At 41.3% G+C, this 23,890-nt stretch overlaps 2 protein-coding genes across 4 annotated transcripts in view; one reads left to right on the forward strand and one right to left on the reverse strand.

Annotated features, from left to right (window-relative positions):
• LOC143880134 (uncharacterized) overlaps positions 1 to 23,890 on the forward strand; it is a 72,360-nt gene that overhangs the window by 37,643 nt on the left and 10,827 nt on the right. The gene's annotated exons all lie outside the window — the stretch shown is intronic.
• LOC143878517 (Calcium-dependent lipid-binding (CaLB domain) family protein) lies at positions 291 to 3,436 on the reverse strand. 2 transcript variants are annotated; one of them, XM_077380793.1, is made up of 5 exons: positions 3,193 to 3,436; positions 1,876 to 1,941; positions 1,392 to 1,530; positions 1,187 to 1,298; positions 291 to 489 (listed from the first exon to the last, which is right to left on the reverse strand). In XM_077380793.1, the coding sequence occupies exons 1-5, from the start codon at positions 3,257 to 3,259 to the stop codon at positions 436 to 438; spliced, it is 438 nt and encodes a 145-aa protein (XP_077236908.1). In that variant the 5' UTR covers positions 3,260 to 3,436; the 3' UTR covers positions 291 to 435. The 2 variants fall into 2 exon arrangements, with proteins under 2 accessions (XP_077236908.1, XP_077236907.1); XM_077380792.1 differs by having other exon boundaries at positions 1,163 to 1,298; positions 3,193 to 3,433.

Here is a 23,890-nt window from a genome sequence, read left to right on the forward strand (position 1 = left end):
TTGAACTACTGATCTGTTAGGCCACCACTATGGTCTTGGTATCAAGCTGAATAGACATGGGCCTGTGAGTAACTTTCTTTTCTAAAACCCCATACCAAAATGGCTTCTTGGTCATACTTGATCAAGATGATAGGGCACTGTGATATTAAAATCATTAAAACAAACTATACTAATGCTACTGGTGTGACAAGGAGTCTCATTTTTGTACTAGAAAATCTCTATAAAACTACACTAAGGTCCCCATCACCATGCCAAAGAGAACTAGGAGAAAAAGCCAAGAAAAGAGTAAATCGATCCCAATGGCTTCCTGTAAGGATTTTAACCGTTTATTATGTAATCAAAGAAACTAATCAGTGCCCATTTAATTAAAAAATCACAAGTGAACTACAATCATTGCCCATATAATACACAGTAGGAATTCACATTTGAGGGCTCTTAGTAAGCGCTGTGTTTCCAGCCTCCATAGTCTTGATCTTCTCTTTCTTCTGCCTGAGGACACCAACAAAACCATAAAACAAGCAAAATATTAGTGTCAATCATATTAGTAACTACCACAACTTAAGGAGAATTAATATAGACCCTCATCTCTTCATTTTATACCCTTTTTAAATTTAGCTAGTTGAGGTTGTTACAACCTCACAAAAAGTTATCAATTGCCAATCAAAATGTGTTCACGCTATGTTTGGCAACCATGCGCATTTATCATTTCCCAATATTCATGGGCCCAATTGAAAAGGAAGGGGGTTATTAAGGAGAGACCACAGAAATCCCTAAAAACAGTGAAAAAAAAAAATACTCTACTTCAAATTAGGTTTTTTTCTACCTATTTTTTAAGGACTTTTCATGCTCCATTCACTCTCACCTTCCTTCTCCAACCATCTTTCACGAAATGACGCCACTAATATTCCATGGAATATTTTTTCATGGTTGCCAAACATCCCCTTAGTGAAGTGAAAAATTATGGAGCATGTCTCCATGTTGCATATATGAGTTTTTATATGGTGCCCGTCAAGTCCCTTGTGGGCAGTACCAACGGCGGACCGCTTTTTAAGATGCTGCTCTTGGATCAAACATCAAGGGTGGTACTTTTGATGTACCACCATCAAGGGACTTGAAGGTCGGCCACCATATAATTTCTCTGCATATATATGTATATATATACCTTTGGGGTGAAAGTGACGCCCACTCGAATCTCTCCGCGGTAAGTTCGATCGGCAAGGGTGACCCTATATTTGGTAGTTTTTAGCTCGGCCGTTCCCTTCTCCACGCCCAATGCCAAAACATCTTTCACATAAATCCTACATTTATAACAAAAACAACAACATAAGCAATAAGGAAGAGAAACAAAATTTGAATATCATTACTGAGTAACAAGTATTATATGTTCTTACGTGGCTTCGCCCACAAAGTCATCTTTAGAGAAGGTGTCCTTGTCCATGATTTTGAAGGTGAGTTTGTACTGATCATCTGCCCCTGGATAGTCCACTCTGAAATTGAATTTCTCGTTCCATACAGGATTCACACCTTGCCCTGCATCAATGTATCTTTGTTTTGTTAGGAAAAGGAAATGACAACCAAACAGTAACAGGAAAAGGAAAATCTGTCATTTTACATTGTATTTCCTTAGGTTTGGTGCAACCAAACAGACTCGGGAATGCCCTAGGGGAAGAAAATAATCATCGATCAATAATTTAGCTTCTAATAGAGGGACCCTAAAAGAGGCTTGATAAATTAGGGACCTAAGATCTTGTGGACCCCGGTTGAACCAACGGTTCCGATCACATATACATCGCACAAGCAGAATGAACAAGTGATAAGAGTTGAAAATAAAAAGAGGGTGTCTTTATCAAATCAAGGGGAGTCAAGATGACTCACTTCGAGCGACGCTGCTCTTGCGCTCTTGGTTCTTGTAATGAATCACCACGTACGGATCCATCTTACCTGCAAAAATTTTGGAAGATTTGCTGTTAGTATAGAGAGAGTTTTACACTTGCCTATATGGGTCCCAAGTCTTAGTGATGAGGGTTTATCTACATTGGCTTGGGAAGGAGTTTTAGAGGAAGTGGGGTTTTGAAGGAATGAAGAAACCTAGCCCACAAATTGTGTTTTTTAACACAAAGGAAGCCTGACCCTTCCCTTGAAGTGGGTCAAGAGACTGATCTTCCCTCTAAGAAGATCAATCACGTCGCTAACCAAATTGGATTCATAAGTGAGAGCTTATGAAAACATTCATGAAAAACTTGTAAAAAAATTCTTGTCTTTTTCTCTCAATAAATTTATATGAGATATATTTCTCAACGAGGAATCATAGGTGCAAGACTACAAGGGCATCCTTGCATAAAGGGCAGGAGAAGGGCCCTTGATTGGATCAACGTCATTACCTGCAACCAAATTTACTTTCTCAACTGATTTTAAAAGGTTACTGAAAATGATCCAATCAAGGACCCTTTTCCGCCTCTTTATGCAATCGCGCCCTTGCATTTATCTTTCCTCTCTTTCATCAAACAGGTAGAAAAGGAATGTACGTAAGACGTGAAACAACCTCGTAAAGATCTCATAAATTGTGTTTTTGCACACAAAGGAAGTCCCCACGAATCGGACCGGAGACAATCTATCTATAGGATCACATCTCTATACTAGGCGGCCAATCCAGCCTCTTTTAAAGATTTGATGGCAGAATTGGAATCGAATTATTATGAAGACGCATAAAACATTCGACAAAATTCGATATTCAAGGCCATCAGACCCTTCTCTCGAAGTGGGTCAAGAGACTAATCTTCCTTCTAAGATGATCAATCAAATTGCTAACCGATTTGGGATCGTGAGAGAGCTTATGAAAACATTCATGAAAAACTTCTAAAGCAATTCTTGCCTGTTCCTGTCAAGATATATGAGATATATTCTCATCGAGGAATGATAGATGCAGGGGTGCCCTTGTATAGAGGGCCGGAAAAGGGCTCTTGATTGGTTCCACATCATTAACTGCAACCGATTTTAAAAGTTACTGAAAATGACATGAATCCAATCAAGTACCCTTCTCCGGCGTTCCCTTCATCTATCATTCCTCTCTTTCATCAAACAGGTACAAAAGGAAGGCCCATAAAGATTAGCCCCATAAAGATAAGGCAGAGACTAAATAAAAAAAATGAAGAAGAAAGAGAAGTAATTGAAAAGAAAGGTAAGAAATATTACCAAAACATTCAGTCTTTGCTAATCCTTTAGCATCAACCAGCAACACCTCCAATATTCCACTCGGCATCTCTCTCTCTCTCTCTCAAATTAGAAAATAAAACAGGCTCAAAGTAGTAAAATTCTTGCCAACACGTACTAGAGATTTATAATAAGAGACGAAATGTAGTCACAAGGTTTCCATGGGCAAGTCCTGTCGTGGGTGTTTCCTAATTCTTCCTTTGTTTTCCTTCGTTTGGTTTTTACACGCTCTACAAATAAGAAGTCGTCCAAGCTATCACGTCGCCACAAAAGACTTGACGCTAAAGTCTTCTAAAAAGATTTCAAACGAACTATTAAATAAAGCCCGTAGGAAACGTGGAATCCTCTTTCTAGAAACTCTGACCTTTCTGCCTCTCTTTGGTGAAAGAGAGGTAGTCCCGCGAACCACCTGAATTGGCCTAGATTTCGAATTGATTGATGTTTGACCCACAACCTTGCTTGTACTTGCTTGTGTTGAAAATTAGAAGAAAAATTATAAAAGTGAAATCCTAATAAATAAAGGGCCGTGATAAATCGACTCCCCAAATGTCTTTCTCTCTCCTCTTTCTCTCTCTAACCTAGAGGAGAGAGAAAGACACATGGGGAGTCGATTTATCACTCCCCTAAATAAACGCTTTCTAGAGTCCCCCCACTTGTAAATGGTGTTGATAATACATTGATTGATTAATTAGATGATCCTTGGTCGTCAGATCCATCAAGCCTCATTTAGGGTTCTATTAAGAAATTATATGGCTTTGATTTAGTAGCCCTTTATCTTAAAAGGAGATCTAAACTGAAGGGCGCCCTTGAAAAAATGGGATGAAAGGGTACCCCAATTGGTTGTAAATCACCAAAGTGCATTTAATGTTCCCATTAAATGCACTTCGGTGATTTACAACCAATGGGAGCACCTTTTCATCCCTTTTTTTTTACAAGGGCGTCCTTCATTTTAGAATTCCACATATCTTACAAGTTAATGGTCTGTCCTCATGTGAGACCCAAAAATTTATCTTTATCCTTGATCCCAATAGAATTGTCTGTGTAGCCGTTTTCAAATTTGAACATTAGAGGGCTGCTAGCCAAAAGGGATTTCATTTGGAAAATAAAGACAGAAACCATATGTTGTGACACACGGCAAGAAGACAACGAAGTCAGCTCAAATCCCCACAAAATGTAAAATACACTAGAAATAACCAAATCATTAGTCAATTTCACTTCCCTCTTTATTTAATTTCCACACGAAATCTCATTTTCTAAATGTTTTCCTTGAAATTACGTACGTATTGAACTGACAATTACCTTGATGTGTATTCAACTCATGCCTTTTCTATTGTATCTCCATGCATAGAGATATTTTTGTATGATTCTAAATGAGAAAAGAGGCCTTAGTTAGAAAACATTGGACTATCCATACTAGGCATGTGACTAGCATTGCTTGACGTGGAAGTATCCTAATGGGATTAAGCATTTACTAAAGTGACCATCTTGGTACATGAGTAGGTATGTGAAATTCAGATGATACACAAATATGTTGAAAATAATCCAAACGAATTTCAAATTACATAAAAGGCGAAATCCTATTGCTTAATTGAGCATGTGCTTAATTGATGCATAATTCCTATTGGCTATGAGTCAAGTGAAATCCTATTGGTTAGCTATAGCTCAATTCTTACTTGTTGGAATTTGCTAATTTCCTATTGGTGAAAATTTAAGAAGGAAAGAGAGTTATGGACTTATGGAGAGAGTTTCTATACTGGAGGAATCCTTTTAAGAATTTGGAAACTACCCATGTGCAAAAATCATTTTTCGAAACAATTTAATGAGGGATGCTAGATTCACAGACGTCCTTGCAAAAAAGGGCAAAGGAAGCCCCTATTGGTTAAATTCCACTAAGGACATCTATATATTAACTTCAAATGCCACCTTAAAAGGGATTTGACCAATGCAGGCGCCCTTTGCCCCCTTTTTTGCAAGGGCGCCTGTAAGTCTAGACTACCTCCAATTAATAAGGAATTTCTTTTATCAAAACTAAATTTTCAATTCTAGAAGGTTCCTAGGAGGAAACCAATTGGGCCTTGGTGCTCTATAAAAGGGGATGGGTGTCGACATTTTTTATACACACAGAAATCTGAAAATTTCCATTGCCGAAATTCATCAAACCCTCCCCTCAAGAATAATTTGTCTTCCTTTCCTCCTGCTCCTCCTCCTTCTCTCTCTCTCTCTCTCTCTCTCTCTCTCTCTCTCTCTCTCTCTCTCTCTCTCTTCTAGTTTTAATTGTTTGGAACAACTAAGAAGCCTCAAGGATTTCAGTTTTGTGCCAATCTCAGCAAGATCATCTCTTCTTCCTTCTTCAACCACAAGACGTGAGAAGCTACTACTTCGACTTCAGGAGCGGCTTCGGGTTGAGAAACGTCAGGCACCTAGCGAGGAGTAGATGAAGCAAAGATTGGCGGTATCTGTCAATCAATTGGTATGTTTTAATCTTGGGTATTTCAATGCATCACAATGGAGTCATCTAGTAACCAGGATCTTGGTTCTGTTGGTGGAATTTTTTTTTTTTTTTTTTAGTGCAATCTTGCTTCCGCTGCGCGTATTGATTCCACCGTCGTCTTTCAAAGCTGGGTTTGGTGGCAACCCCTACTGGTTTATTTGATATAGAGAAATATGATACATTACTAGGCACATTAAGCTATCCCTAACTCAAAACATATGAGAGAGGGAGGTCCAAAACTGGGAACATATGAACGGCGAACACTAAGCCTAAGAGATTGAAATGCTCAATAGTCATGAGTTACATGATTAAATATAATGCGATTTTTCACATCAATATAATGTGAGAAATCACATTAGCAAAGTGTAGCGACATGCAACGTGTGGGCATGCGGCATGCCACAAGACACAACTATTTCGTTAGAAGAGACCCCATTTACTAGTCCTATTATTATTTTAGATAGTGCATCTCAATCTCTTTCGAACTTGGCAAAATTCTATTTATCAAAGAGATAGTTTTAATAGTCCGACTACCGGGGGATTTTCTAGGCAATGTCATGGAAAGCCATTTCAACGGCTCACTTTTGCTGTAGAGAGCAGCCACACAGATCACTTTTCAGCAGATTCTGTCTTATTCATTTAATTCTTCTGTGGCAGCTGTTCTCTCCTGCAAAAGTGCACTGCGAAATGAATTACAGCTAAATTGCCAAGTGAATCCACAAAAAGAACAGATAGAGGCGAAATTATATGGGGTTCATGTTCATGCGTGTAATGAGGTACAGCATAGGTGTGCATGGTACAACATAGGTGTGGTTATACCTTGATGTTTGATCCAACTAACTGTTTGGAATAGCCTTTGCAAAATGTCCGTTGTAGCTCGATCAAGTATCAAGGGCGGCAACCTACAGAGTTGGCACGTTGGCTGGCTCTCTACTAACGCGAGTTCAACTCCCCCGGACTTGGTGCACGTAGCTTACAGGTGATTGCTTGCATCTATAGGTATTAGTCCGGCTCTAATTGCTTGCATCTATAGGTATTAGTCCGGCTCTAAAAATGGGGTGGGGATGCCGCATGTCATAAAAAAAGGGATTTTTACTGATTAGTCCGTACATGGCAAAATAATTGCTTATTAGTCCATAAGAAAAGCATTTTAGCTGAACAATCCTATTTTTAGAAAATATTAGCTAAAAGGTCCCTAAAACCCACCAACTTCAATTTTCTCCGTTAAAAATTTTAAAACGGCAAATTTACGCCCCGCCCCATTTAATCACTTTTAGCGTTTTTTTACTTCCCTTTCTATATTTTTGGAAAAAAATTAGGAAACAAGCAACAATATTATTTCTTCCAACATTCTAATAAAAAAACGTTCAACAAAAAAAATTAGGAATTAAACAAATTGAAAATCCCTCTATAATAAATTAAATAGGGTTGGTTTGAGTTATCTTTTCTTCATAGATAAATAAAGTCAGAAATTTTAGGAATATTTTTCGTTTCTAATTTTTCTAAGAAATTCCTATCTTAATTGGATTGCAAGAAAATATCTCTGCTGGAAAATTATTTCTATGGAATTATTTTTCATTGAGGAATTATGTCTAATTAATTTAGAGGGATAACATCATAAACCGAAGGTCCCTAACTAAAAAACTGAGTAGGGTTGGTTTACCTTGTCTTTTTCTATGTGTAAGAAATAAGAAATTTTAGATTTTTTTCATTTCCGAACTTTTGTTTTGGTAATAAGAACTATGGCTTGGCTTCTAATCTTTGGAGAAGAAGAAGGGAGAATGTCAAAGGGAAAGTCAATATTGGAAGATATTATATTGTTGCTTATTTGCTAGTTTTTTTTACAAAAAATATTGGAAGGGAAATAAAAAAAACTAAAAGGGATTAAATGGGTTGAGGGGTAAATTTGCCATTTTAAAATTTTTAATGGAGAAAAATGAAGTTCGTGAGTTTTAGGGACCTTTTAGCAAATATTTTCTAAAAGAAGGAGTATTCGGCTAATATGCTTTTCTTAGGGAGTAATTAGCAATTATTTTGCCATGTAGAGACTAATCAGCAAAAATCCCTAAAAAAAAGTATCAAGGCAGCGCCTCATTACACCAGAACTTTGCAAAAACACTACAAAAACAGAGATTTTATAATTTCTCTAAAAATAGAAAAAAGGAACAACTTCTTAAAATTTGGGAACAAAAAATGTAGTGTGTATTATAGGAGGGATGATAGAATGAAGGGTGCCCTAGCAAAAATCAGCTTCAAGGGCAGCCCTATTGATTAATTTCTGCAAAGTCAACACGGTTTCCACTTTTTAAGGCGGCATCCTCTTCTTCCGGCGCCACACTTTGCAGAAATTAACCAATAGGGGCGCCAACCTGATTTTTGCAAGGGCACCCTTCATTCTATCATTCCTCGTATTATAGGGATGGGCAAGTGATATATTTGTCCCCTTTATCCCTCGGGCCAACCCTGACTGGTGTATTTTGACTTTACTTTTTACACCACAAGGGGGTGGCCCAGGGAAGAAATTGGGGCTAATATGTGCGGGAAACGGAAATACAGGCAATTGGCAATGCTAAGGCGTAACGCACGGCGGAAGCTGACAAGCATATACTCTCTCTCCCTCTCTCCCTCTTTCGTTCCTTTCGACAGAGTCAAAAGCAATTCCTAACCACATTTTTACCTTCTTTAACCCCCAGAAACTATCAAAATCACCCATTTCACCATGCATCTTTATGGGATTTTCTAGGCAATTTCCCGGAAAGCCAGTAGGGGGCTCATTTTTTCAGGATCTCCGCACATGCTCACTTCTTAGCAGCACATGCTCACTTCTTAGCAGACTTTGTATTCATTTTAAGAGACTTTATATGATGCCCGACCGTTAAAATTTGAAGGGCTAGGTGGCAAACCACCTGCCCTTGGATTTTGATCTGGTCAAAACACTTTTTTCAGATTTTGACGGTCGGGCACCGTATAAAAACTCTTCATTTTAACCCATCTATTGTGATTGTTCTCTCTTGCAAAAGTGAACTCCGAAGTGGCTTCGGAAATACATCCTCGAGTCCATCTCTAGATTCATGCTGTCTTGCGACCCACCGATTCATGTCTCAAGTTTCGAGACAAGAACCCCAAACAAGGGCACTTAAGTCATAAAACACAGTGGCAGTTTTGTAAATCTCTACCACCATGACCATTCTACTCACATAACGACGAAAGGCCAATTTCGGCACTTCCGAGTATTTCCCACCCCTCAGCGACTTCATGTCTCGAGTTTCGAGACAAGAACCCCAAACAAGGGCACTTTAGTCATAAAAAACAGTGGCAGTCTCGTTAATCTCTACCACATGACCATTCTACTCACATAAAGACAAAAGGGCAGTTTCGGTACTTCAACTATTTCCACTACCTCAGTTACTCATCATCCTTTAGAATCGCTAGCGCCAAAGCCACCTGCAAATCGCTCAAACCCAAAACACCCCAAGAAGAAAAAGGAGATAGAGAACAACTCACCTTTTGAGAAGCTGCTGTTGGATCAAATATCATGCGTGATACCTCCAACGTACTACGGCCTTATGGTAAGGCTTTATATAATAATTTCTTGCACTAGGGATGTAATAGCCCGTTGGGATGCCGAGAAGATTTTGATTTGGATTTCTCACATTTTCAGCCCAGTTTGCGTTGTGATATGGATTTGGATCAAATCCTTAGATTTCCAAATCAGCGATTGCCAGTGAAAAAAATTAGATTTCCAAATATGCCATGGAAATAAGTAATTGGAAATTCCCAGATGTGGCAGTTTCCTTCACCCTCTTTGCTTTCAACCTCTACCCTAAGGTAGGAAGTACCCCCTTCCCTTTTTGTCTCCCTCAGCATGAGCTGGCGGATCTATTCATTTAGTATTCAAAACTCAAATCCAAATTGAAATACAAAATATGAGGTGTCCAAACATGGCCTAAATGCATTTCCAAAGCCATTTCAGAGTTCACTTTTGCGAGACATTATATGGTGTTAGGCCTTACAACTAATGCATCTTTAGATATACACATATCATGCCATCATTTATTTATATCATTCCTTCATTTATTTTTGTCTTTTGTACAACAAATGACCATTTACACAGCCCATAACATTGATGGGCAACGATTCATGTCTCTAGTTTAGAGACAAGAACCTCTGTTAAAGTATAAAAGATAAATAACGCCTTTCTCCAATAGCTTAAGCTATTGGAGAAGTTGGTAAGTTAACATGGTATCTGAGCCAAAGGTCTCAAGTTCAAACCTCCCGGATAGCGAAAATCCACATGCAATGGTCGGCCCAAAGTGTGGGACCACATGTGCCACGTGTTTGCCAAGTGGGCCACACGTGCGGGGGAGTGTTAAAGTATAAAAGATAAATAACGCCTTTCTCCGCTATTGGAGAAGTTAGTAAGTTTTGTAATTTATTCAAGAATAATAGAAATTCTCTAAAATTCTTCATGGTGTCAGAGCGGGTCGATTGGACCTAGTCATGAGCACAACACAAGAAGCTTCCGTCTCCGGCGGACGGCGGATCTAGCCGTCGGCCTGGTCTTTCTCCTCTAATACCAACAATTGCAACCCTTGCTTCTCTTCGTACCTCTCTCATACTCTTGTCATCTATGCCTTCTTTACCCCATGCCCAAAATCCTCCAACAAGGGCACTTCAGTCATAAAATGTAGTGGCAGTCTCGTAAATCTCTACAACCCTGACCATTCTACTCTCATAAAGATGAAAGGCCATTTTCGGCACTTAAATTATTTCCGCCGCTCTCAACTACTCATCCTCCTTTAATTTCGTTACCACCAAAGCCTCCTCCATATCCCTCAAAACCAAAACCCAAAACACCCAAAAACAAGAAAAAGGAGAGAGAGCGAGAGAGTCCTTTACAATGTCTGGGGTGTGGATATTCAAGAATGGGGTGGCTCATCTAATCTCGAACCCAACTAAAGAACAGCTTGAGCTCATGCAGTCGACTACGGGTGGACTGCGTCGGCGCGTGCTCGTTCACGTGCCATCGAACCAGGTGATCAGATCTTACGCCGAGCTGGAGCATCGGCTTAGGGAGCTTGGCTGGGAGCCTTACCAAGGAGGGGGGCGACCTGATCTCATCCAGTTCCATCGCTCAATCTCCTCCGTCCATCTCATTTCCCTTCCAAAGGACTTCTCCAACTTCCGTTCCACTCACATGTATGATATTGTTGTTAAGAATCGTTCCTTCTTTGAGGTTAGAGAGCACTCGGCGTAAGATAGCTACAAGCGCTTCTACTTCTAACAGTGACTCTAAGAAGAATGCTAGTATGGTTTACGTGTTTCTAAGTTGTGCTGATCTAAGTTTTTTTAAGGGTGATGATAGTTTCACCCCCCTGCAGTACTTGCACACCCCCCTTATAACGTGATTTGACATAAAGTTGCCCACTTTTCACGTCAAGTCAGGTTATAAGGGTGCGTGCACGTAATGCGGGGGGGTGAAAATATCATCTTCCTTTTTTAAATATGATTATTAGTTTTCATTTGAGATGGGAATATGTGAATATGTGATAATGTGAAGGGTGGTTTCGTGATTTAGAATGGCTTCGTGTTGAATCTTTAGAATCTACGTGTCATTGGAGCCATGGAGGTTCGTAAATGTGTCACAAGCAGAGATGAGATATCACAAATACTCTCCAAACATTAGCAATTTACAGAAGATGCCACCTATGACAAAAGTCTTTTTAGAATTTTCCTAACTTACATTCTTAAATACCTAAAATGCCCCTTTGTTTTCTAAAACGTATATTGAAATTTCAATTAAAACTATTTTTTTCTTTAAAATGTTTGATTTGGAAACAATTTGAAGAAATCATGGCTAATGGGTTTTTTTTTAAAGGTTTAATAATAAAAAGAATTAGCATTAAAAGGGACAAAAAATGTGTAGAATCAGCATAAAAAAGAACAAAAATGATTACTACATAAGACTCGTTTAACTTTAGGGTCTTGGTTTAAGTAAGGATGTGATCATACTAGCATCCATCGCAGAAGGCATTTCATAGATGGTCTTGTTGCATGTGAGAGCAGCCACCTCGTGAATGAAGACAACATCTGTTGAAAAGTGAGCCCTTGTGTCTGCTCTCACATGCAACAAACCATCCGCAAAATGCCTTCTGCGATGGATGCTAGCAAATCCCATTCAAGTATGCTTGGGCGAGAGTAAAACTAGGATGGGTGATTTGAGCTAGCTCAATTGGTTAAGGCTTTGGTTTTCGATCATGAGGTGGTTTTCAGCCTTGAGGTCCGAGGTTTAGGATAACCTATTAAAAAAAAAAAAACAAAAAGGAAAAAATGTAATTATAAAAATAAACCGCCAAACCCTAGATTAAGTACCAAAAAATAAGGAAACGGATACTAAGACACCCTTGTTTTATGATTGTCTAAGACAGTCACCCTAATGTTGCCATAAAGGGCGGCCCAGTGCACGAGGCTCCCTCCATTGCGGGGGTCTAGGGAGGGCTAGATGTACGTAACCTTACCACTACTTTGCAGAAAGGTTGTTTCCGTGACTTGTACCCGTGACCACCAGATCAAAATGGAACAACCTTACCTTTGAGCCAAGGCTAGCCCTAATGTTGCCATGTGGACTAATATATGAAGGCCCTGTACTTCTGTCACTCCACATCTTTTTTAAGGAGAGAAATGCTCGTACATCATATAACGACTCAAGAAATAGATGATCCAATGAAGAAAACATACTTAATTTGATAATGAGAAATGATATTTCCACCTTGTTTTCTAGCATTTCATCATTTATTTCTAAAAATGGATGCTTTTCCTTCCAATTTTTATTTGTCTCTTTAAATTATCTTGTTTTCAGAAAATAGGCAACAAATGGGGTGTAAACATCATTTCCCTTTTAAGAATAATGAAGTGGTTGCAAAATTTCATTCACTCGACCAGCCTTAGTTTGGAAATAGATAGTAAAAATATAAATGTACGGCAAGGATCGAGCACCTATATTAGTAGGGAATTGGTAGCGTCCATCGCAAAAGGCATTTCGCAGCTGGTCTGTCGCATGTCGGACCACACATCTCGTGAATGGAGACAAAAGCTGTTGTCTCCATTCATGAGGTGGCTGGTCTGAATTACGAGAGCACTCTCCTTGCCTTATTAATTAAGAATCTAAAATGAGGTGGCTGGTCTGAATTACGAGAGCACTCTCCTTGCCTTATTTGTATTACAGACCAAACATGAGGTGGCTGGTCTGAATTGCAACAGACCAGCTACGAAATGCCTTTTGTTATGGACCCTAGCAAATCCCATATTTGTATTTTTGTAACCTATTTCTATGTGATACTATTATCCTTAGGAATCTAAAATGGTATATGCATTATCTTGTTTCAACAATAGCACTCTCCTTGCCTTATTAATTACGAGAGCCACGTTTGTTGCTGATAGATTTGTGGGAGTAGTTAATAATTATTAGGAAAATGATATAGAGACCGAAACGACGATCGATGGAGAGTCCAACAATGAAAGCGTGACATTTGTGCAAAAAAAGAGAGTTTACTTTTTATTTGTGGCGAAAACTCATTTGTTCGATCTCCTTCTTGGTCTCCCTAGCATTACTCTAGTTACTATAAAAGGAATGCTAAACTATGGTAGCTATTTATATTAGGATAAAATAAGGGCGCTGATATCCCTCCCCCCTCTAAACAGATAAAATCCCCCCCTTTAACAGTGTCTGTGAGAGTGGTTCACTGCATTAGAATTCACTCCCTTTAACGTTTTTCTTTGCCTTTAAAACCTACATGGATGTTAGTTTCAGCTCTATTGTCCTTCGTGTGGCGCTGTACAATCCAAAAGGCCCTTTCACCCTTCTCTTCTCCTCCGATTTTTCTCTATTTTTCATCTCCACCACTGTTGACAATCACTGCAACTCAGGAGGAATAGTAAGAAGAGGAGGAAGATGACGAAAAAGAAAAAGAGGAAGATGACGAAAAAGAAAAAGAAGGAAAAAGAAAATTCAAACCCCGTAAAAATGGAAAGTGCCAGTAAAAGGAAATGATGTATTTGCCCCCTTGTAGTCCTTGGTCAACACTAGGGCTGCAACTTGGGTCGGGTTTTACCTGACCCGCATCGACCCGACCCGAAAATAGCTTGGGTTGGGTTCATGTTTCTCGGGTTTCGGGTCGAGCCGGGTTTGAAGGGGCCTGACCCGACCCAACCCGAGTTACTTAAGTTATAGTATGTATTTTTTTTTTCTAAAACTTTTTGTTACTTTAAAAGTGAAAACTTAAAAGTAAGACTCACGCACGCATGCAATCACATGGGCTCTTTCCTTCTTATGTTCATTTCCCCACTTTAGCTCTAGGGTTTCAAGTTTCAACTAAATAGTTAATGCACTAAATAGTTTGTTGTTTATCTCATATGAGTATAATCATTTTCATTTGGTAATGCATCAATTTATTCTCTTTGGGCCAGTTATTAGTTAATGGACTAAAGAGTTTGCCATGTTTGAGTTTTTCTACTTTTATGAGTTGAGTTGCCTTGCCAAACAAGAGTTTTCCTTAAAAAATTGCGTCAACGTAAAAAAACCCGACCCAACCTGAGATTTATCATGGGTAGGGCCTTGTTTGGTAATCGTTGGTTTTCCGGAAAAAAACCCGACCCAAGATATTTCTCGGGTAGGGTTGGGTTCTTCAAAACCCGACCCCTGAGTTGCAGCCCCAGTCAACACCACCACCACTCCCCCGTGGTTGTATTAATGTATTAATGACTACACTTTCTACACTAGAAGGGACTAAGGTGGCCCGGAGAAGAAGAGGGGGGCGAATATAACCAAACGAAATTATTGGTAGTTTGTAAAGTTCAAAATCGCAAAACATTGTGTGTAGAATAGTAATAATGGAGGAAAGACAGGGCTATTTGTGGCATCTTACAGGCTCATAAATAAGCAGAGGAGGATGGATAGGGGCAGTTTGGCAGGGTACTAGGCTGCGAGTGAGGTTCGTGATTAGACGCATCATCTTTCTTAAAAGTGTCAGTCCGTTGTACGGCAGAAGAGTTCAATGTTGACTTCTCCCTCCGCTATATTTTGGATTTCTACTATCAAGTGGGCCCTCCCTCATGTAGGAGCCCTCCATAATGTAGGAGGGCCACATTGTCAGAAGGACAAATTGAAAGTACTTCTTGGATTTGGGTTGTTAGTATTATTATTAAGCCCTAATTTCCTATAAAATAGTGATTGGAATTCTTTGTTATGGTGGGCCATGATTTAAAATTCCATTGATCGGACAATCTATACTACTAGTTGCAGACCTGTGCGATGCACGGGGCGAGGAAAAAATTATGATTTAAAACTAAAACAAAGAAAAAAGACCAATACATCACGAAAAAACAAAGAAAAACAAAGAATCAAATGAAGCGAAATGGGAAAAAGAGAAATATAGAGATGCATACACTATAGCGCAAAATCCATCAAGTACCAAATACACTATAGCACAGCTAGATAGTATACATTGAAAAATACACTATAGTGAAAATCCATTAAGGTATACACTGAGCTGCGAGCCACGTGCTAAAAAACCATCTATTGAAAAGTGAGTGCTTGTGTCTGCTCTCACATTCAACAAACCATCCGTAAAATGCCTTCTGCAATGGACACTAGCAAATCCCATTCAAGTATGCTTAGGCGAGAGTAAAACTAGGATGGGTGATTTGAGCTATAGCTCAATTGGTTAAGGCTTTGGTTTTTGACCATGAGGTGGTTTTCAGCCTTGAGGTCCGAGGTTTAGGCTAACCTATCCCAAAAAAAGAAAAAGAAAAAGAAAAAGAAAAAGAAGTAATTATAAAAAATAAACCGCCAAACCCTAGATTACCTTCGAAAAAAATAAGGAAACGGATACTAAGACACCCTTGTTTTATTATTGTCTAAGACAGTCACCCTAATGTTGCCATAAAGGGCGGCCTAGTGCACGAGGCTCCCGCCATTGCGGGGGTCTGGGAAGGTTAGACGTACGCAACCTTACCACGCCTTTGCAGAAAATGTTGTTTCCGTGACTCGAACCCGTGACCACTAGGTCACAATGGAACAACCTTACCTTTGAGCCAAGGCTCACCCTAATGTTGCCATGTGGACTAATATATGAAGGCCCTGTACTTCTGTCACTCCATATCTTTTTTAAGGAGAGAAATGCTCTTATATCGTATAACAACTCAAGAAATAGATGGTCCAATGAAGAAACCATACTTAATTTGATAATGAGAAATGATATTTCCACCTTGTTTTCTAGCATTTCATCACATTTATTTCTAAAAATGGATGCTTTTCCTTCCAATTTTTATTTGTCTCTTTAAATTATATGGTTTTCTGGAAATAGGCAACAAATGGGGTGTAAACATCATTTCCCTTTTAAGAATAATGAAGTGGTTGCAAAATTTCATTCACTCGACCAGCCTTAGTTTGGAAATAGATAGTAAAAATATAAATGCATGGCAAGGATCGAGGACCTATATTAGTAGGGAATTGCTAGCATCCATTGTAAAAGGTATTTCGCAGCTGGTCTGTCGCATGTCAGACCACACACCTCGTGAATGGAGACAAAAGCTGTTGTCTCCATTCATGAGGTGGCTGGTCTGAATTGCAATAGACCAGCTGTGAGATGCCTTTTGCGATGGACCCTAGCAAATCCCATATTAGTATTTTTGTAACCTATTTCTATGAGATACTATTATCCTTAGGAATCTAAAAATGGTATATGCATTATCTTGTTTCAGCAATAGCACTCTCCTTGCCTTACTAATTACGAGAGCCTGGTTTGTTGCTCATAGATTTGTGGGAGTAGTTAATAATTATTAGGAAAATGTTACAGAGTCCGAAAAGACGATCGATGGAGAGCCCAACAATGAAAACGTGGCATTTGTGCGAAAAAAAGAAGAGCTTACTTTTTATTTGTGGCGAAAACTCATTTGTTCGATCCCCTTCTCGGTCATACACTCGGTCTCCCTAGCATTACTCTAGTTACTATAAGAGGAATGCTAAACTATGGTAGCTATTTATATTAGGATAAAATAAGGGCGCTGATACCCCCCTTCTAAACAGATAAACCCCCCCCCCCCTTAACGGTTTCTGTGAGAGTGGTTCGCTGCTTTAGGATAAATTCACTCCCTTTAACGTTTTTCTTTGCCTTTAAAACCTAACGAATAACGTTTGGGGGGGGGGGGGTATCATTTCCCTAAAATAAGAATAACTTGCTTTTTGAGTCTGAAATTACGCATGGATGTTAGTTTCAGCTCTATTGTCCTTCGTGTGGCGCTATACAATCCAAAAGGCCCTTTCACCTTCCTCTTCTTCTCTAATTTTTTAATATTTTTCATCTTCACCACCGTTGACAATCAGTGCAACTCAGGAGGAATAGTAAGAGGAGGAAGAAGATGACAAAAAAGAAAAAGAAGCAAAAAGAGAAGGAAAAAGAAAATTCAAAGCCCGTAAAAATGGAAAGCGCCACCAAAAGAAAATGATGTATTTGCCCCCTTTTAGTCCTCGGTCAACACCCCCGCCCCCGCCCCCGCGCCCGCGGGCCGGTGGTTGTATTAGTGTATTAATGACTACCGTTTCTACACTAGAGGGGACTGAGGTGGCCCAGAGTAGAAGAGGGGGGCGAATATAACCAAACGAAATTATTGGTAGTTTGGAAAGTTCAAAATCGCAAAATATTGTGTGTAGAATAGTAATAATGGAGGAAAGACAGGGCTATTTGTGGCATGTTACAGATGCTTAAATAAGTGAGCAGTCTCCCAGGGTACTAGGCTGCGAGTGAGGTTCGTGATTAGACGCATCATCTTTCTTAAAAGTGTCAGTCCGTTGTACGTACGGCAGAAGAGTTCAATGTTGACTTCTCCCTCCACTATATTTTGGATTTCTACTATCAAGTGGGCCCTCCCTCATGTAGGAGCCCTCCATCATGTAGGAGGGCCACATTGTCAGAAGGACAAATTGAAAGTACTTCTTGGATTTGGGTTGTTAGTATTATTATGAAGCCCTAATTTCCTATAAAATAGTGATTGGAATTCTTTGTTATGGTGGGCCATGATTTACAATTCCATTGATCGGACAATCTATACTACTAGTTGCAGACCTGTGCGATGCACGGGGCGAGGAAAAAATTATGATTTAAAACTAAAACAAAGAAAAAAGACCAATACATCACGAAAAAACAAAGAAATATAGAGATGCATACACTCTAGCGCAAAAATCCATTAAGTACCAAATATACTATACCACAACTAGATAGTATACCTTAAAAAAACACACTATAGTGAAAATCCATTAAGGTATACACACTGAGCTGCGAGCCACGTGCTAAAAAAATTCCATCGGATTAAGTTATAGACGCGTATGTTATTCCTTTCAAGTCACCACTTAACATTTATACACAAAGATCCGTGCTAACACTGTCTATATTATATTGAATGTCAAATGAACGAAGGTGTCTTCCTTGATATTAAATAGTTGTAGATCTCTAATTGTAAAGAAATGAAGAAATATAAGACTTGTTCTTGATTTGCATACCTTGTAGCCCAAGAGCAGAATCATCCACCTATTGGAAACACCTATCCCCACATATCCAGCTCCCCCTTTCTGATCAATAGATGACCCCAATAAAACCAATTGAGAAGCTTTGTATTCAAATCATGAAAATCGTTACGTTCCTCTACCGCATCAGATTTACGGGCAGAGGCATTCAACGTTACTTGTGATGTGGATCCAATTGAGATGCTTTGGATGTAAATCATGAAAATCATGAAGCTTTAGAAAATTCCCACTAATGGTCGAACCAAACATGATCAACGATGTAAATAATGTACTTGAAGATGGCATATGGGTCAAACCCCTACTGCTAAGGAGTGCTCTCCAAAAGAATTACCATCTAATAATTGGTGGAAAAACATCCACAGATAAAAAAATTAACATAATAAAATCAAACACCAAGCCATTTTTTTCATGGGCTCTTATATGTATAGATCAATAGAGAGAACCCAACTCTCACCTGTTATATCTGAAGGAATTTCTCATCTAGAAAGAAACTACTCACCAATCCACTTTGTATCATAAACATGAGAACAACATTCCTGAAAGAGAACTCAATTTCTGTGAGAAGTGGTTTTTATTGCTGAAAGGAGAAGAAGACTACTCACTGTTGTTACCGGTTTTGAGAGCTCATTCGTGGGAGAGGGCGCGGATGAGAACCATACAGAGGAGAGAGGTCTCTTTTCTTTGGAGAGAGTGGTTTGATATGTATGGTAATGAATGAAGGGATGATATCAAGCATTTGATCGTTTCCTTTTCCATAATAACTACAGATTTAACTCAATGTTAAATACAGAAACGACTCTACTAAATGCAAACTTAGGGAGCATTTATAGTCTTAAGAAAGGTTATATTTGGGAAGTGATGGCGTCTGAATTCGCGCGGCCGGTAGAGGGCCTCTGCAGGGTCTGCAATCACAAACAAAGGGGGTCAGGGGGTCTGGGGTGGGTTCGGACGACCACTTCGACACCCAAGTCAGATCATTCGACCAATCAATATAAAGGACAACGAGAAGATGAGGGGGTTCGATCAGGTTTACTAGGACCAAGGCGCGGGTTCTTTTCTGGGTGTGCGGATGAGTGGGTCGGAGGGGACTAATAGGGAGATTGGGATTAAGCTCCTAGTCTCCTCTGTTGTTGCCTCGCCTCTTTTTCCGGTTGTTATGCGGGAGCTGAGAGAAAAGGATGTCTTTCAAAAAACGTGGGTCATCTCTTCTTCCCTTCCCTCCCTTTTAAAGGGATGCGCGCGGACATTTTCATCATTATGGAGAGAAAACCTTCATTTGCAGGATTGGGCCGTTTTTCTGCTCCGCCGGCGCGCGTGGCTTCGCCGGATATTTCCTTCCTTAACTTATGATGATGAGGCCTGGACGGCGAGAGAGCGACACACGTCGTGATTGTATGGTCTTGCCATTTCCCAACACCTTTCTTTATGATGGTTAGGCTTTATTTGTGCATGGACGACACGTAGCGAGATCTGAGAGCAACGCCGTATTTATGTCCCATCATAACACCCCCTTACTCCTTTGGTCCATTGAATGGGCCAAGGGAGTAACGTTCTGGTCGAGTGACGTCATGGTGAGGGCATTTATGGGAGCTCCGGAGTACGAGGAGGCGTGCCGTTTTATCCGACGGCCATCCCCGGGAAGTGGTAGCATCATTATGCGGGTCGCCTTGTTTCAAGATGCGAGGTTTTTCTCCCTTGAGCTTAAAAAGGGAAACTACCCCTGAGTTCTGTCGTGGCGTCTCTCCCCCTCTTTTTCTCTGAGGTGGGTGTTTCTCTGCACCTTTTTTCAACAACATGTCCGGTTCTCCTTCGCCAGTTAGGGGCAAGGTTTGTCTTTCCCAGGAATCGTCGAGTGACCCCGACTTGTCTTCCGATCTGGAGGAGGACCTTGTGGCTCGTCGGAAGAGGGCTAGGAGGGACTCGGGCCCTTCCTCGGGCTTCCCCCCCCTTTGCCTTTCTTCCTTGTCCAGGGAGGACAAGTCGTCTCGGTCCCGTGTCGCCAGGGTGTGGTCTTTTTTCTCTCGAGCCTATCACCAGGGGATGGAACTGCGTGGCCGTGTTTCGAAGATGGGTAAGGAGATCGAGGACTTGAAGCGGGAGAGCGAGGCTTTGCAGAAAAAGGTTCACTCCCTCAATGAGTAGCTGCTGGAATATGAGGTGGACCCCCTGCTGGAGAGCTCCTGGGAAGAGGAGGGGAACCCTTCGGGAGAGGAGTCTTCTTCCGATTAGTTTCTGGCTTTTCCTGTTTCTCTGTGTGTTTTTTTTTCTTCCCCTTTCCTATCGGGGATTTTTGGGCCTGCGTGCCTTGTGATTTGTTTCTTATTCCCTCTCCTTTTTGTAGGCCTGTGGGCCAAGAGGATGTGAATGGACGATCTTCATGAGTTTGTGCCGTGTCTTCTTTGTGTTGCTTTTTTCATCTGTTTGGTTGTTTTTCCACCATGTTCGGCATAAATTATCTTTGTTGCGAGGAATTTGTGGCGTTTTGTTCGAACCTTTGCGGGATTCCGAGCCTTTTTCTAGCGCGTTTAGTTTCCTTCGCCTGTTGTGTTTGTGCGTCGTGGTCTCGTGCCGGGGCTCCGGGCCTGGGCGCGCGTTTTTCCTCTAGTGGGATTGAGGTCGGACCTCTCTGCTTGGTTTCCCACCTCCGGACCCTTCCCTTTCATTAGCTGGGGAGGAGTTGTGAGTGATTTGTGATGATGAGGCCTGGACGGCGAGGAAGTGACACGTGTCGATTTCGTACGGTCTTGCCGTTTCCCATTACCTTTCTTTATGAAGGTTAGGCTGTATGGGTGCATGGGCGACACGTGGCGAGAGCTGAGAGCAGCGCCGTTTTTATGTCTCTTCATAACACTACCTTTGGTCCATTGAATGGTCCAAGGGAGCAGGCTTGTTTACCTGGTTAAGGAATATCGTGACGAAGGCATTTATGGGAGCTTTGGGGTACGAGAGGACGTGCTGTTTCGTCCGGCGGTTCCTTCCCGAAGAATTGTGGTGCCATTACGCGGTGCTGGTCGGTTATCCAATAAGAAACAGACACGCGTAGGGCAAGTTGCTTCGTTTTTCTATCCAAGGGTCTCCCATAGGGTTTATAAGGGGTGAGTTCTTCCGCTTTTTATGCAGATTGCCTTTTCGTTCCTCTTTCTTTCTTTGCTTTCTTTTGGCCTTTCTTCGAGCTTGTCAGAGATGTCATCGTCTTTCCAGGGTCTCTCTGTAAGCGGCGAGGGGAGAGTTGCTACCGAGGGGAGTCCTCCCAGTAGCCCCGAGACAAACCCCGACGGGTTGGGGCCTCAACAAAGAATTCCTGAGAGGAACCCGCCTCAAGGGCTTCCCCCGCGCTCTCATCTTCCTCCCCTTTACGAGAGGGAGTCCCATGAAGCTTTTGTTCATCGCCACCGCTCGTTCTTCTCTCATGTCCATCGTAGGGAAATGGAAGTCTGTAGGCGGATGATCGACATGGATCGAGAGATAGCAGCCTTGCGCGAGGAGAATGATTTGTTGAGGAACCGGGTGAGGTGGTTAACTGACCAGACCCGATTTGCTGAGGATCCACGTTGGGGGTGCTCTTTGGAGGAGGAGCATAGTGATAAGGAGCTCTCTGAAGTGGAAAATTCTTTCAGTGGCTAGTCACTTTAAGCTGGAGCGAGTGGGTTGAGGGGGACTTTGGAGGGGCTCTTTCCCTTTTTTCTTCTTTTTATTTTTTTCTTTATTGGGGGCCTTGGGGGCCTGCGTGCCCTTATCTTTTTGTCTTCACTCTCCTCCCCCTTTTTGTAGTCCCGTGGGCCAGAAGGAAATAGTTATGAATGGCTCTTTTTTTTTGTATTTACGACTTGTACCTTATATTTCCTTTCCCTTTGCATAGTAGCCGAATTATTCCGAGCGGAGTTTTAGAAGTAAGACCGGGCCTTTGCCATGCGACCCGAACCCTTTTTGTTGTGCTTGGTATTTTTTCTTCTGGTGGTATTGTATGCCGGGCCCTTGTGATGGGTCGCGTGCCTTTCCCGACAGTATGTGGTATTTTTCATCTTGTGGAATTGTATGCCGGGCCCTTGTGATAGGTCCCGGGCCTTTCCCGACCGTACGTGGTGTTTTCCATCTTGTGGAATTGTATGCCGAGCCCTTGTGATAGGTCCCGAGCCTTTCCAGACTGTACATGGTATTTTCCATCTGGACCCTTCCTTCCCCTTAGGTGGGGAGAATTTAGGGATGGCTTGCTGGGGAAGTCACCTAGCGGTAGGAGTAGTAACGTCTTTTCAGTCGGGGGCATGGCGCTTCGATTTTTGGCAGTTCCCTCGAATTTCCCAATCGGCGCCACGTGTGCGCGTCCCATCGGATTAGAAGGAAAGGGAGATCAATCGACGCGTGTTGAAACCCTAGCTCTTTTTAAAGCCTTTTTTGGGGATTTCATTCTTTGTCTTATTTCTTCGTCTTCCTCGGGTGAAGCGGGCTTTCTTCTGCAGCGATTTTTCTACGTGTTGCTCTTCACCAATTTCCTTCTGGTTTTCCTCGTTTGTTTGCCCTGGTGAGTTTTGTGTTTTTTATTCCGTCCGACATTTGATTATTTTACGATGTCTGTCGCAACCGGTTCTCAGAGTCCGTCTTCCGAGTCAGTAGAAGTAGTGGAGAGGGCTCCGCCAAGGAAAAGGAGGCGGTTGGTAAAGGGCGGGGGTGGCGACTCTCGAGATGTACAGCTGCCCAGGGAGTCGGAGGATCGCTCCGGGGCTTCTGGATCGTCGTTGGGGGCCGCTCCCTGTAGACACCCCATTTTGACAGCGCCCTAAACCCGTGTATCCGAATGAAATCCCGAGGTCAGGCGGAAAATGAATGGAATTAATCGGAGCCTAACCCGATTGGCAGTTGGAAATCTCAACCCGAATTTCACGAATCAACCCAGGTCGCACCCCAACCCGTGTCTCGAGCTCGAGCCGGGCGTAGTTTAAAGAAATATAAAAGGGAGTATGAATTAGCAGGGCATGGGTGTGCCAATACTGGCTTACCATAGGCAAATAAAAAGAAAAAGAAAAAAAAAAAGATTTTTATTCCGCCCCCTGTTTCTACCCGAGCCACCCCCCTGTAAGGATAAGAGTAGTTAAAATACACTAGATGGGGTTGTCTAGAGCAAAAAGGGGGGGGCAAGTATATCACTCTTCAAAATAGGGGCTTGGGCAAAGAGGAAATCAACCCATCCTTAAGGGTATTCTTGGATGTTCACATTGCTTGCTTGAGAAGCAATAATTCCAAGCCATAGGATCAATCAAAGAAAATGTGTGGGTAGGATGAGGTGAGGAAGAGATTTTCTAGGGTTTGTAAAGGCAATGGAGGAGATCAAGGGTGGAGATCACCCAAGAAGAGGAAGATGCCACATAGAGGGTTAGGATTAGAGTTAGGGATTCAACCCTAAGTATAAAACAAAGAGGGTTCTTGCATGAAGGGAGAGGGCAGAATTCAAAAAAAAAAAAAAAAAAAGAAAAGAAAAATCAATCAACAGATGGGAGGGAGGATTTTCTTTCAAGGAAAAAAAACCAAGAACAGAGGGAGGGGAGCTCATTCTCGTTGAAGAAAAACACAGAGAGAAAGAGGCAGAGAAAAAATAAAAATCCGCAGCCGCCACCT

The sequence above is a fragment of the Tasmannia lanceolata genome, unplaced genomic scaffold (genome assembly GCF_043159265.1).
Source record: "Tasmannia lanceolata isolate RefF3 unplaced genomic scaffold, GAP_Taslan_0.1 ptg000006l, whole genome shotgun sequence".
Classification (NCBI taxonomy): Eukaryota; Viridiplantae; Streptophyta; class Magnoliopsida; order Canellales; family Winteraceae; genus Tasmannia; species Tasmannia lanceolata.